Source organism: Macrobrachium rosenbergii, chromosome 45 (genome assembly GCF_040412425.1).
Source record: "Macrobrachium rosenbergii isolate ZJJX-2024 chromosome 45, ASM4041242v1, whole genome shotgun sequence".
Lineage (NCBI taxonomy): Eukaryota > Metazoa > Arthropoda > Malacostraca > Decapoda > Palaemonidae > Macrobrachium > Macrobrachium rosenbergii.
This window is the reverse complement of record NC_089785.1, coordinates 3,825,899-3,841,818: the sequence shown is the minus strand read 5'-3', so window position 1 is coordinate 3,841,818 and position 15,920 is coordinate 3,825,899. Positions and strand designations below refer to the sequence as shown.

Below are 15,920 nucleotides of genomic sequence, written 5' to 3'. Positions count from 1 at the left end.
TAAACATAGATGAAAACACTGACTTTTTAACCCATTGCTTTGTCCAGAATAGAAATGTATTATAGGAAGAGGCTATTAGTGGGTTTTCTATACACACTATTTAAACCCACTACTATTTCTTCGCATGAGGACATTCAGAAACGGTAAGCACCCATCATTTTCCATTTCCATCGTGAATTTAATTGATGGTACTAATTGATTTAACTTAGCAAAAAGTTTTTTACATCTTGGGTTCCTGGCCATACACAATCTATGTCGTCAACATACCTAAACCATGTTACATTACGTGATTATGTTGTTTAACATCTTCTTTCAAAATTCCATATATAAGCATTAACACTGGGGATAGAGGGTTTCATTGCCATACCAAAATTTGTGAGTAAAATTTACCATTAAATTCAAATTTACAATCTTTTACACAATTTAATCAGTTCAATTAAAGTACTTTTAGAAAATGGGATATCCAGCTGTGTGTTCTCTAACAATTCAGATAAAAACGCCATCAGATCATCTATTGGCACCTTTGTGAATAGTGATACAACATCAAAACTTACAAGCCTGATTCACTATTAATCTCTACACTATTTCAGTTTATTTATCATCCACATTATTCTTGATATATTTGCATTTGAGATGGTACCTACCAATGGGTTGAGAATATCTACTAAGTACTTCGCTAGCTTGTATGATGCGGAACCAACTGAACTAATAATTGGCCTGGCAGGAAAGTTTGCTTTGTGAGTTTTTATTGTACCATACATGTATGGTAGCGATGGGGAGGTCACACACAACTTCTTTATAAGGCTTTCGTTACCTTTTAACAGGTTTTTCACTTTCTTATTGAAACTAATTATTCACATTGTTCATCGGGTTCTTATTTAATTCTTTATAAGGTGTTATCATCACCTAAAAGATTTTGCATTTTTCTATATATCCACTTTTATTTAAAAATTACAAGGGCGCCTGATTTATCTTGCTTTTGTCATGTGTATATTTTTATCTTTTTCAGTTCATTAATAGTAAACTACAAATCTTTGGGGACGTTTGTAGTCTGGATTTTTTTCATACTTCCATAAATCACCCTTTAACCATGTTCACTTCTTCATTCATTAAATCACTATATTTTTCCAAATTACATAGTCCTTAGTTATTTCCACACTGTTCCTTCCGCCAGAGATAAAGCAAAGTTTAAAACCGTAGCCTACACTAGTTACATTTCTATACATTGTTTGTTTGATAAGTTGACGACACATTCATGATTGGCGTTGTTGGTCCAAGGGCTTCTTTCAATCAACAGTTTCATTTTATTATCGTGTTTCCGTTTCAGTTTCCGATAATAATTTGATTCTCATTCACGACAATATTCACGGAGGGAATCTCTCCAATCTGGTGGTATTGAGGCTTCAAAATGTCGTCTTTCTCGTGAGATCTTCAAAATTCTTTGGTTTCAATGTTTTGATGTTGATATGTTTTTCCAATATGGCACGTTGTATTTCACCGAAGGGTTGGTCTTTAATTTCAGCAAGGAATTGGTTATGAACGATCTTGGTATCACTTGTCTATCCCGACATTCACGTAAAACTGCAGGTGTTCCCTTGTTGGTATGAGCTTGAGGAGGGCGTCAAAATTCTCTGACGGCATATTCCAAGATGGGAAAAGAACACAGAAAGATCGGAAGGAGCGCGTAGGTCTATTGATGATTATTATCATTTTTAGAGCAGACTATTTATCACACACGCCACAGGTGAATAAGAATGGGTGGGAATTGTTGTTGACGGTGATCGATAGAGTGTGAGAAGTCACAAATAGTATATAATACAAGAATGACGATCATACACACTGGGGAGGCTCCATATCTCACTGAGGTTGGCAGCGAGGTGGAGTGCCACTACTTGCTGTAATCACAATACTCAGGCTGCTACAACAGACATTCTTTACCTGACCAGACTGACAGAAACAGCAGAGTTGGAAATCATTAATACATTACTTCGTGAGCTGCAAGCTTACAATATGAGGTCTTATTTTCATATACTCACGTTTACCTTAAAGTTTAAACATTTTGTTGGGGTTCCTTTGCTATACAAAGGATCGTTACACATCTCGACTGATACTCATACAGTTGTAACTTCTTTAGAAGAGATTCACGATGTTTCACCAGTACACAGAATATATTGAACATAGCTTTTCCCAGTTGATGTATTATTAATTACTAACATGTACAATATATTATCAAATTTCTTTGTGTATATTCACACATTTCCTGGTAGTCCTGTTAACCAAGGACGTCAGGCGAGTGCGGTTGACATTACTGTGTGACGTCCTGTCGTAGGATTCATCAGGAACGACTTCAGTGGCGGTTGTTCGTTTTCAAGATTTTGCATAAACCAGAAAGGCTCCGCCTCTTAGTTTAAAAGTCCTGGTTGTTAGTGTCAGTTTAGAAGTAAGTTCCCCTTAATCCTGTTGTTCAGATACCCATTACTAATTAAATGTTGCTGGATCCTCTGTAGTTTTCTGCTGATAGATACTAATAATAATAAAAGGAAAAGTAGCTTGCGGTAGGACTGACTGTATTCCCCTGCATTGGTCAAGCATCCCTCCACAGTTGTAGGTATACTGTATACTAAAGTCTGGAACAGCTTTCATCTTCTGGAAATGATGTTAGGGAAGGGAAGATTTATCATGACAAAGTCATTGTTGATTCCAGATACTCATGAATGAGTATTGTCGGCGTTAAAAAGAACATAAAAGATTATTTTAGACTTTAGGAACGTGTTAAAGATAGCCGAGGCACGTAACAGATCATTCTTTTTATGGCTGAAGATGATGGTGTACGCAACAGTCTTTTAAAATGGGTGAACGTTTATGGTCGTCTGTATATATTATATAACCCTGCAAAGAACCTCATCACCTTTAAAAACTTAATGATTTAAACGAAAAAAAACCAATCATCCTCTTTTTATTCCTCATAAATTGCTACAATCAACTTTTGTAAATCAAACTCAGTAGCAGGATAATGACTTCTTTAAAATATCATGTATAATTTCCTTTTTGACTCTGTGGCAAGGCATTGTTTCTTTCAGGTTAATCTTCTCGTGATAAGTTGCTAATGATACTCCCATTCCACATAGAGCAAGTGCGATCTGTTATGTAATAAACTCCTCTTCGATATTATTGCCATTGGTCTGTAGAGAAGTAATTACGTAGGGGAGGAAGGAAGTCATCTTTTCAACTTGTACACCTCATTATGATTTTCGTAAACTTACTAAGGGAGAATACACAATAATATGTTAATTTAAGCATCAAAATTTCCCGATTAATTTATCTTAACTCTGCAAGATGTGGACATCAAATTTATATAAGAAGGAAGCTATTTAAAAGAAAATTCAGAGAAGCTTTATTGTACAAAAGTAGTTTTTGCATGCATAGGTCATAGATGCAACCCTTTCATTCCTTTTTCTCTAACTCCGTTCATACTTTTGCTTCCATCTCACACCTTTAAAACCTTTTTGCTCTCATTTTCCTTTCAACGCTGAATGACCTCGTAAGTCCCTGCATTTGGCCTTGGGCCTAAGTTTTATATTCCATTCCATTCCACCTTTAGTTTCTCATAATTCCTAGTCATATCTACTTATTATGTTGATAATTAGATTATTATTAGAATAACCCGAGATTTTCTATAAAAACCTGATTTTAAATATATTAGCATATAACAGAGAAGAAAAGCCTTTTCAATATATTTATCAAAATCACAAGATTTTCTGAAAAGCATCTTCCAGACTTTGATCACTTATGGTAGAACCATATATCATTTACGCGATTTTAATGTAATTAAAGATATAAAAATCTAATGTTGAAAGATTGCCTCTATAAATAAATATGCAAAATATTTTATAGATAAATATTAAAAAACACTGGGTTCACAGATGCTTGCAAAAGCAAACATATATCAACAGGAATTAGCGAAGCTCTGTTGTTTCTCTGACAGCATCCGGCCTACGTTCTAGAATTAAAGGGCATTGATTTTTAATCATTGTAACATATTCTCGACGAGAAAACTTATAGATAAATAGTATCATACAGGAAATAAAAACCTTATTTTCATTGAGTAAGTAAAATAAAAATGCAATGTGTTACGACCGCATCAATTATCAACGAATAAATAGAACCACATTCATAAACTAAACATCGTCTTGTTGAGTCTTAACGGTAATTATTCCGGGGCTCTGGACAAGTTATTTTAGGGTTTGAAATCATTCCAGTTAAGTCTTTAGGGTTCGAGGAAATATTTTGTCGATGCATGAAACCGTCACACAATCCACCTCATTAATTTCGACTTCAACTGCAAAGGAAGTGACGGAGGTTTCATTATTTGCAAAACGAAGAATTGCATATTTGTCGTCTGAATAATCATTGGTTTCGCGTCTATTTGCTTTTCTGAGATTCTGCTCAAAATTGGGAAGTCCGTTGTGAGTTGGAATATAAGCAAATATTTCGTTTTAGCGATTCCACTAATGAGATGCTCATTTTGTTCCATATTCACTGTATCGATAATGATCTATCTTTATGTTTTAGCTACACTGGATGTATATCAGTATGTTGGAAATGATGTATTGGGATACGGGGTAATCGGACAGAAACCCAGGAAATTGAATGAAATCTTGGAGACAATGTAAGAAAATGAAAGAAGCAAAAGAGTTGGAAAACGCAAAGTAGAACGTGCTAATTACTCAGCCCTAGATAGTGAAGTTGAATAAAGAGCAAGAAGAGAAAGGTGGGAACTTGAGAAAACAGGAATACCATGCATTCAGAGGTCAGTGAAATATCGACGGCGGAAAAGAAATAGAGGAAAAGACCTTTCAGAATGAGGGAAGGGTCAACGATAACGTCCGTCGATAGACAACGCTGAGCGGGACATGTTTGTGAGGTCATGAGAGATATCAAGCAGGATCATTTGACTGACGTACCAGAAGACGAAGTGGGCGTGAATGTATCAGTGATGAAGTCACGGGTTCTGAAGTGCAATAAGTAATGAAGAAACTTAAAAGAAGGAAAGCACCAGACTATGATTTTATCTGGAACTGAAAGGACACCCAGTACTGAATAGGAACAAAGCATGATGACGGATTTGGTGTTGTTATGAGTCTCAGGATTTTATCCCGAAGCCGAAACAAATTGTTTACATTCAACGGTATCTTTACCAATCGGTTGCCAACACTAGACAAACATTTAAGATAAAGCATAGAACTCTGGCAAGAAGATTCACTCAAGAGAGGGATAACGAAACCAAACACAACTTTAACAGTTGATTTATTATAACAAAAACTTATACAAACAAAACGTCCCTAAATGAAACTGCTCTAGGAACAAGGCAAACACTAAGGACGAAAACTCCGCTTGTCGACATATAAAAAAAAAGAAAAACGAGCCGGTAAATATAAACTATACAAATATTACATACAAAACCCTTGAAGGGGAAGCAAAAGTCGTAAACCAGTTTCTGGTGACTAAGGCAAAACAGAGAAATATTCACTTTACGATAAAATCATGAAATAACTGCAGAGGTTTTTACCACGTCGTGTATACTTCAAAACAGAATTTTTGTAACTAGTGTAAATACTGTTGATGTTGTTTATCGTATTGTTGTTTATTGGTTCTGTTGATTTTTGGAACGTTCCTGTTGTTTTGAGTCTATCTATTAGTTTTGATACTGATTTTATAGAGGAGTTTTAATTTTAATTCTTTCTGGAGACACTGAGCTAAACCCTGTGCCTGTTACTCATTACAGAAAGAAAAATTGCAAAGTACTTTACTCAAATATTCGGGACTTGAGGTCCAATTTTCTTGATCTCCAGAGTTGTGCCCCTAACTACGATTTGATGCGTTTATCCGAGACTCTTGTAAGTATTAACAAGTCTAACGTTGAGTTTTGAATCCCGGGGTTTGATGGGCCTGATTTTATTTATCGTTACAACATCCCACATGCGCAAGGTATTGCTGTATACAATAGGTCCGGACGACCTATTTATCGTCAGGAAATTTTGGAGTGTAATTGTCATGAAGTTCTTTGCTTTCAAATTTTCAGTAAGTTCTACAACGTTTACGTATTTGCAGTTTACCGCAATTTAAGTATCGGCGTTTCTATATATGACTGTCTCTTGGAAAGGATTAGTATGGCTCAGTCTCAGGATTCAAAGCTTCATTCGTTATTTGTGGAGACTGTAATGCAAAAGCACAGTGAGTAGATACATTCAAATTCCACAGATCAACATGGCCGGTCTGCTATTGAGCTCTGTGTATCCCCTGATTTTGCCCAGCTAACTGAGGAACCCACGCAGATGTTCCAGCTATTTTCAGTCCAAGGAGAGAGAGAGATAAAACACTTATCCAAGAGAAGGTGCCCTGGAACATTGTAATCTTCTTCATCCCTTTCTGCTAAAATCAAAATGTATTTAAATTGCCAGAGAAAAAAAACCATTTTATGATGGGACCTCTCCAGCGAAAACTTCTGCTTCAACAGTTAAGTTGAGAATGAAAAATGGACCTTTTGTTGTGCGAGGTCACTAGTGTATGCATAATAAAAGCATACAACCATACGTAAAAAATAACGCACACGCATAATTTGGCAGTTTTTGTTTTGACGTGGATTTTATATATGCATTTGAATCGAGAATTAAGGAAAAGTTATAAGCAAAGATATAATTGTTATGGATCCACTGTGGCTCCAGCGCCATGATATAATTCAAACATTCCCAACAAATTTTAAATTTTATTCCAAAATATAAAGTATTCAGCACTTTATTCCCCGAATTGAAGCCTAAAACGTTTTTGGATGAATGAAAAGTATCATGCAACATAAATATGTAATTTTATCCATTGCAAACAGTACTTGAATGTCGAGGATCAGGAGTGATCCAGTTGTAAGATGTTCATAACGAAAAGTCATTTTAGTTAAGCATAAAATTCATTCCCGAAAAAGAGAGATGATATGGCATGTTGTAACTGTTACAGTTAATTTAAAGTTTTACACTCTCGCAGCTTGATAGTGAACGAATGCTCTACAGTTTAGGGGTCTTAAATTCTGTCAAAACAGGAACTTTTGCAAGCACATAGTTGACTGCGCACTTTTGACCAATACAGAGCAGTTGCAGTTTAGCTGTTGTCACTGAAACAAGTTGAGGTGACTCATTTTTCGGATAATTTTCTGCAATATCTTCAGCAATCATTTTGTTCACTGAAACTGCAGCCGCTGTCATCCTAACCAGAAAACATATTGAGAAAAGTTATTTTTTGTCTCTTCTGCTTTCTGTTAAAATTGGCTTTCTGCTTAAATATACCATTTTTTTTATTTCGAAATAAAGATTGAACTCAGGAAATCAAAGCGGAACTTGATTTATCTTGAGACGGTTGCAAATGCAATGTTTTATTTCCATCTTTTGATCATGTCTTAGATTTTGAATAATGGGCCATGCGTTAATGAGCTAAATGGCTACATTGTTCTGATATTAAAATGACACAGCGATTCTGAACGATTTCAAGATTTAAAACCATAAGCTATGGGGATTACAGGAAGCATTTTGCTTGTGAAGAAATCCATAAAAAATAATCAAGCTTAGTTAACAGGCCTGAGAATATAACGAATGGAGATACGGTAAACAGAAGGGAGGATTGATATGCTCATGTTATCTATGAAAAGAAAAATTGGAGAATTAACACCTGAATAATGATTGGTTTCAGTATATCGCTTAACCACTGTCAAAAAATATGCAGACACGACCGCTGGAAAAGATTGTGAAATTCCATACGAACTGGAACAAGCGAAAATCAATTTTTATATTTACTGATTCCAGGTGATCAGATATTGATTTTGGAACGACCTTGCTCTCTGAATGACCTTCGGTTTCTTTTGATTTTGGTAAACAGAGTGAATGAAGAATGGAAGTCAATCACTCCAAGCTGTTTCCGAACCTGTCCCTTAGTTTTGAATTATGAAATGAGCAATATTTTCGGCAGGTATGAATTATGGAAGGGCCCAGTAGCGTGGTTCTCCTAAGTCTCTCTCTCTCTCTCTCTCTCTCTCTCTCTCTCTCTCTCTCTCTCTCTCTCTCTCTCTCTCTCTCTCTATGGTCCCCAAGGCAAAAGGGTAACACTCTACGTTCTCCACAGAGACAGAGCATAGATATAAATATCCTTACTAAAGGAAAGCACATATCAAATTCGTAACTGTTCTAGGTGTTGTTATAGGTAGTATTTTGGATATCGTTTCATCCTCCGGGAGGAAAAGGAGAGAGAGAGAGAGAGAGAGAGAGAGAGAGAGAGAGAGAGAGAGAGAGAGAGAGAGAGAGAGAGAGACGAATGGTAACAGTTGAAGATCTCAGATTCTGTGCATATTTTGAAGAAAAATGAGAATAGTTGTACGGCTTTACCTGTCATTTTAGCGTTATATCTTTATGTCATCCGGATTATGCACGACAGAAATGAAAAGGGTTGTAGTGTGCATAACAACAAGGGTCTGGATGCAAAGTTCCTGGCTCTCCCAAGCTTACAAAACAACTTTGAATCTTTGGAGAATCTGCCTAGACTCAAGTAGATGGTTTCCCAACTATCTCCCTAACGTCCCCCCTCATCCACAGCAAAAAGCAAGTACTGCAAGAAACTTGGAATTAATTCTTGGGGTTAATTTTATGTCTTTATATGTCTAATAAAAATTACTTTTATCATGTTTGTGAGAGTAATTAACGGGTATTTCGATAATATTGGCTGATTTTCGTAAATGGGTGCAAAGTGCAAACTTATATTTTTTGAACAGCTAGATCAGTTTTATGAAAAGACATTATTATTCATTTGGTAAAATCAAGTTAACAAGAAAATGTTAATTATAATATTTTCATTTAACTAAATATCAAAATGATTTTTGTAAAAGCTTCAAGAAATAAAATATTTTATAAGATTAACGAACCTGATTTCTTAATAACAGTTGCAAGTTCTAGTGAGTTTACTACCTGCAGTTACCTTCAAAACCTTACTCTTGTTATGGCTGAGTTTCATATAGATCATCTCAAGGCACCTTGGAAAGTTTTCCCCAGTCCCTGCAACATATCTCCACCATCACCAGCCGCCTTACATCATTTGCGAACATCAGTAACTCGACACTTCATTCACAATAACCTCATTCATCTCTTATCATGCTACCTCCTTCTTGCATTATTATTATTACTAGTAGTAGTAGTCAGGGGCCATTGACTTGAATTTCAAGCTTCCAAAGAAATTATCTTTATCTATCGATGATACAAAAATGTTTCAAATTTTTCAACGTTCTAATGTCAATTCGCTGTAGCCCAAAAGTAAGATTAGTGTGATATATGCCCTGTCAGGCTGAACACCCAGTCACAGAATTTGAAAATGTAAAGTACTTCAGATTACCTGCATGAAGAAAGCTCATCATCTTTCGTATTTAATTTTAGAATTGAGGAATAGTTTCTGGTTGAATGTTATGCCTATATTCTGGGAGGTTCGCTTGATAATTCTGTAATATTACATTTTTGATAACTGACATTAAAGAAGTATTAAATGATGACACAAGCAAGTGAAAAAAAATAATGTGCAGAAAACGAAGGCTGTTTAGTTATTACGCTTGGACCTATTTCGAATAAACTGACATTCTGTGTCATCAAGTTGGAAAGACTTCAGCGCTATTTATAATAAAGAATTCGTCTTCTTTAGTTACTGTGTTACAGAATACAGACTGAAGCAGAAGGCGTTTCATACCAACCCTTCCTTTCTCTTTCATTTGCAGTAAAAGGCATTTATTAAAAATAGCAAATTTCAGCGTTGAAAGGAAAAGTGAGATGAGTCTTCCTGATTGATGTGTGATGAGGCAAACTCGAGGGATATCGGGGAAAGCTATTCAGGGCAACACGAACAGAAATACAGAAGAAAGATTTACTCGTAAGAGACTAGCACTTGTTAAGAAGTTATAATAAAGCACTTGGAAATGTTTCGACGTTAGCAGTATTTGGCATCGATATCCAATAGTCTTTTCTCATGGCAACATTTCGTAGCACCGCTACAAAATTTCTCTCTTCTCGTCGCAAATTCGATACTTTCATCTAACTGTTATGTTGTCTTTGATTATCAGTAACCGAGCTGGAATACATCGCCCTTGAATCTTCAGGAATTATCGTTGTTCTGCTGAAGGTACACGTGTATATACACAACATAAAATTTCATTCAGGATGTTTCTCTGAGGATTTACATACACTCATTTCTGTTTCACTCAAATTTCCCCCTTTTTTCATTCTAGACAAACTTGCAATTTCACTTTTATATGTAAACAAACCTTCATATGTCGTGAAACTAGAAACAAAGGACAACACGCTCAAGATTTCAAAAGAAAAGCCCTTGCATATTCATGAAGACGCTTAACACTTCCGGGGAAGAAGAAGACGCCTTCAAGATACGCAAAAAACAAACGCTTTCACAAAAGCAATTTTTTCACCTTTCCCCTCAACGTATAAGTCCGAATAGGGAGAGACTGTCATGTGGAGAAAGAAAGGCCCAGAGGAGGGGGAGGAGGAGGAGGAACCCTCAGAATAAGTTGGTGTCCTTATGAAAAGTGAGGGAAAAACTATGAAGCGGATATTTTTGTCAAAGGAGGATCTTTGTTTGGAACCAGTGGCTTTGTGAGTTCAGGAATAGCCCAGGATCATGGCTCTTTCTCTCTCTCTCTTTCACTTTTATGCAAGTAAAATCAGATAATGTTGTGCAAATAAGCATGGATAGTAAGGTGTTTCTTAGTTATGAATAAATAAAAAGAATGGAACAAACGTACCTGGACACCGAATACATTCCAAGCAATACGCGATGCTACAGGTTACGTTGCGTTAAGATTTATGAACGTCATTGCCATTACCTATTTCTCCGCTTTTTGTCTTTGATTTTTTCTTTCTTCCTTTGTGTGTGTGTGTTTTTTTTGTGATTACTCACATCAACGTATGGATATCTTCTTGTACGTGCTTATAAAAGGATACGCTTACGGTGGAATAACATTGATGCCAAATAATAAGAAAGTTTTCTTTTACTTTCGAATTTTCAAATCGACTCTATATTCCACATTTCGTTCATTTCCCAGACACCATATCGGAAAACTTTCCAGCAGGAACATATGGCAATACTGGAAACCTATAAAAATCTACAAACCAGCTCTCGTAAGCATTGGGACTCCCACACCAGAAGTGCCAGTAACTATTCGACCCGTGGTTGCCGAAAGGTTTAGGGAAATGTGTAGCTTGTGTGATATGTTTTGCTGGATGACAATACCGACTTTGTAAAGGATCACCATTTGTTTGGAGCCGATTGGAATGTTACAGCGCTTTACAGAAATATCAGTTCGCCAATAACACATGACAGATTTACTTTGGAAAATCAATATTAAATATATGGTTAACTTTTAACATGATGAAGTTTAAGTGAATCCTTAAAGGGTCAAACTACCAATAACTGTTATTGAAGATACAGAACGGATTATAGGCGATTAAAGTTATCATGTTGAGTATAATGTTAAAATAATATATATATATATATATATATATATATATATATATATATATATATATATATACATATATATATACATTATATATATATACATATATATATATATATATATACATATATATATATATATATATATACATATATATATATATATATATATATATATATATATATATATATATATACATATATATATATACATATATATATATATATATACATATATATATATATATATATATATATATATATATACATATATATATATATACATATATATATATACATATATATATATATATATATATATATACATATATATATATATACATATATATATATACATATATATATATATATACATATATATATATACATATATATATATATATATACATATATATATATATATATATACATATATATATATATATATATATATATATATATATATATATATATATATATATATATATATATATATATATATATATATATACATATATATATATATATATATATATATATATATATATATACATATATATACATATATATATATAGCCTATATACATATATATATATATATATATACATATATATATATATATATACATATATATATACATATATATATATATATACAGTGGCGATTCTAGGGGGCCAAGGGGGCCATGGCCCCAGTTTTTTGGCTGGCCCCCAGCTTGGCCCCCCCAGTTTTTGTTTCCATATCCTAATTCTAAATAAGCTTAGTTTAGGCATATATAATAATATAATATAATATATAATATAAATATATACCTTATAAATTATACAGTATACTATATATACACTCAAATATCCCATCCTATCACAATAACTAGACGTAATCACAAAAAAAAAAAAAAAAAATGGTAACGTTGCTAGATTAAAATTATTGGAATTTTTTTTACACCTCCGTCCTCCTCGCCCGCTTGTGTGTGTGTGTGACGCGAATCAGACGCGTATGTTTCACGTCCATGTATGATGTGATGATGTGATCAGTACATGTAGTCTGTTTCTGTGAGACTGTGAGCCAAAAGTCAGTTTTACCCGATTAGTGTCTTATTGAGTGTCTAAAGCATAATTATTTGTGCATAAGTGCATTTGAGCATAAGTGGTATTCATTATTTCGTCTCATACAAAGTGGGAGTAGACTAGTGGCTATGAGAGATATTCGATCTTTATGTACAGTATGTGGGTGTTTCACATAAGAAGCGGATACGAAAATAGAGTAAAAAAATAATTATACGAAATCTTAGAAAAAGAATGAGAAGAATCTGACAGGCGGTGTAAAGTAGCAAACAATGTACACTAATTTTTTGTTATATGATGTAGGTCTATATCCCAACTCAAGTTTTAACCCTTCAACCCAGTGTTAACCTTTTCACAAACAGATCTGACAAAAGCCAAATATAAATATTGTCGTTAGCCATATTTGAAAGAAAATAACTAAATAGGCCAAAATACAAGTAGCTGGTGAGTCGGTGACAATTAACCCCATTTTATTTTTACATAGAAAACACTTCCTATAATAATAAAAATCGTCTAATTGTATCATAATTTTTGTGATTCGTGAATGTTGGCAGTGATAGTGTAGGCCTATATGTGCATATATTTATTATACTGTATACATGTTATACACACACACACACACACACACACACACATATATATATATATATATATATATATATATATATATATATATATATATATATATATGTGTGTGCGTGGGTGTGGGTGTGTGTGTGTGTGGGTGTGTGTGTGTGTGTGTATGTGTGTGTGTGACAGTGTGTGTGTATGTGTGTGTGTGACAGTGTGTGTGTGTGCGTGCTGTCATCATCTTCCAGTCGGTAGTCGGCAAAACCGCAAATTTTATCACATTTTTCTGTGGTGACAGGTGTGTTGTGTTAATTGTGAATTACGTGTGATTATTTAATTTAATTTTTTTTTCAGAACTTACTATCACAGATAATTTTATTGTACTATAGACAATCATGGATAAATTTGTAATTAAAAACGCAGTGAATGTGATGCACCATTGACAGTAAACCTTGAATCTGATAAACCTGCTAAGAAGTCAGAGGGAGACTGTGATCGTGAAAGTATTGGCAATCCTGCAAGATCAAGTTCACATGATCATCCAACAAAGAAACAGAAAAAGGAAGATTCTGCACCAGCTGACATTTCTCAATCTGCTTCTGAGAATCCTATTCAGGTACGCTTAAAAGAGTATCCAAGGCATAGTGAAGGAAAGTCTTATGCTCGGTCTTTTGTGGGGGCTTGGTTCGACAAATATGAATGGGCTGAATATTCTAAAGAACGAGATGCAATGTTCTGTTTTGCATGCAGGCACTTTGCTCCACCAACATATGGCAATGCAAATGAAGCATTCATAAAGAGTGGCTTTAGACGATGGAAGAAAGCACATGGAAAAGATGGTGCCATCGAAAAGCACATTTCCTCACAGTGCCACAAAACTTCTTGTATTGCATGGGCGGACTATCAACGAAATAAAGCTGATAAAACATCAATTGCTCAGTGTATAAGTGAGGCATACCAGAAGAAAGTTCGTGAAAATCGTCATTACATAAAGACATTAGGTGAAATAATCCTGTTGACTGTAACACAAGACATTTCGCAGAGAGGACATAGAGAAGGTGATGATGAACTGAATCCAGGAAATGTTCGTAAGATTCTCAGATTCACTGCTAAACGTGATCCTATTATAGCTGATAGAGTAGAAAGTGGTCCAAAAAATGAAAAATACACTTGTTCTGCAATACAGAATGAGATGATTGACACACTTGCATGTATGGTGAAGGAAGAAATTGCAGAAAAAGTTAGGTCATGTCATTACTTTTCTGTTCAAGCTGATGAAGCCAAGGATGTTAGTAAGGCAGAGCAGTTGGCATTAGTTATTAGATTTTATGATGAAATAGCAAATTGTATTCAGGAGTGCTTCATTTCTTTCACTCAGATGGACTTGTTGGATGCTGCCTCTATCACAGATATTATTTTGAAGAGTTTGGATAAACTGGGGTTGGATTACAAATCTTCTCTTGTAGGATTAGGTTTGATGGGGCATCAGTGATGAGTGGAGGGATTAGTGGTGTTCAGAAACGAATTCGTGATAAAGCTCCTTTTGCATATTATATACACTGCTATGGACACAGGCTCAATTTAGTGTTGATAAATGTTGCAAAGTATGTACCCCAAGCTGCTGAATTCTTTAGTTTGCTTGAAGAACTCTATATCTTTGCTAGTAACTCGGTAGTTCATGAGAAATTCATTTTGATACAGCGTGAAATGTTGCCTGAAGAACAAGTACGAGAACTGCAGCATCTCAGTGACACAAGGTGGTGGTGTCGGGCCACTTCGTGTGAAAATGCTCTACTCCGTCTGGAATGCATAATGAGACTTTTGAAGGAAATTTCTGAAGATGACATTGGTGCCCGAGCTGTATCCGCTCGCGGTTTGCTTGCCCAGATTGATGCAGAGTTTGTTTACTTATTGCAATTTTTCACAGATATTCTTGGAAAAGTTAATAAAGTGTCTACACAGCTACAGGATAAACAAGCAGACCTAGGAAAAGCAGCAAATCTAATTTCGTCACTCCATGAACATTTAGTTAATGTACGCAACTCTGACTTGAATGACCATTACTCTGAGAAGGTTAATGAACTCTGCAGGAAATGCTGCATTACACCAACAACAACAAGAGAAAACGGGTAAAGAAACCTCGTAAAGCTTGATGGATTTATCGTGTTTGAAACAAGTGGTCAAGGATCTTCTGTTCCATGTCATGTGCAACACATCAGGATTTTCTATGAAGTCCTAGACTGCTTAATTAGTGAATTAGACCGTCGTTTCTCCAAAGAGTCAAATGCAATTTTCTGTGGTATTTCAGCTCTCTGTCCTGGAGGACAGACATTCTTGTTAGAAGAAGACTTGAAGGCATATGCAATGGCATACTCGGTCAGTCAAAATGATTTACAATATGAGATCCCTCTGGTGAAGAAATTACTCACAAAGAGCCAATACAGCCTACATCCATTACACAATTCCTGTCATTCCTTAGTCCTTATAAGGCTGCATTTGACTGTTTGTACAAACTATTGTTAATATCTGTCACTCTTCCTGTTACCAGTGCTTCTTGTGAGAGAAGTTTTCAAAAATGAAATTAGTGAAAACATTTCTCAGAAATTCCATGACCAGTGCTAGATTGAGTAATATCGCATTACTGTCCATTGAAAGTGCACGTGCGAGGGAATTGATTTAGACTGTTTTGTTGATGAATTTGATAGCCGGCATGATAATCGTAGAATTAAGCTGCACTAAATATA

The 15,920-nt window shown here is 35.0% G+C and overlaps 2 protein-coding genes across 2 annotated transcripts in view; both read left to right on the top strand.

The window, feature by feature from the left end:
• The window catches only part of LOC136829707 (zinc finger MYM-type protein 1-like), a 24,525-nt gene extending 9,857 nt beyond the window's left edge, over positions 1–14,668 (top strand). Inside the window, exons 2-3 of the mRNA XM_067088505.1 lie at positions 8,473–8,583; positions 13,600–14,668. Coding sequence (XP_066944606.1) covers positions 8,473–8,583; positions 13,600–14,668 — 1,180 coding nt within the window. The remainder of the gene's footprint in view (positions 1–8,472; positions 8,584–13,599) is intronic.
• Positions 14,668–15,309, top strand: LOC136829706 (zinc finger MYM-type protein 1-like). Its single transcript, XM_067088504.1, has one exon. It carries the CDS (start codon positions 14,668–14,670, stop codon positions 15,307–15,309), a length of 642 nt encoding a protein of 213 aa, XP_066944605.1.
• Positions 15,310–15,920: the final 611 nt, after the last annotated feature.

Coding starts and splice junctions, on each gene's coding strand:
- LOC136829706 (XM_067088504.1), top strand. CDS start 14,668: ATGAGTGGAGGGATTAGTGGTGTTCAGAAACGAATTCGTGATAAAGCT.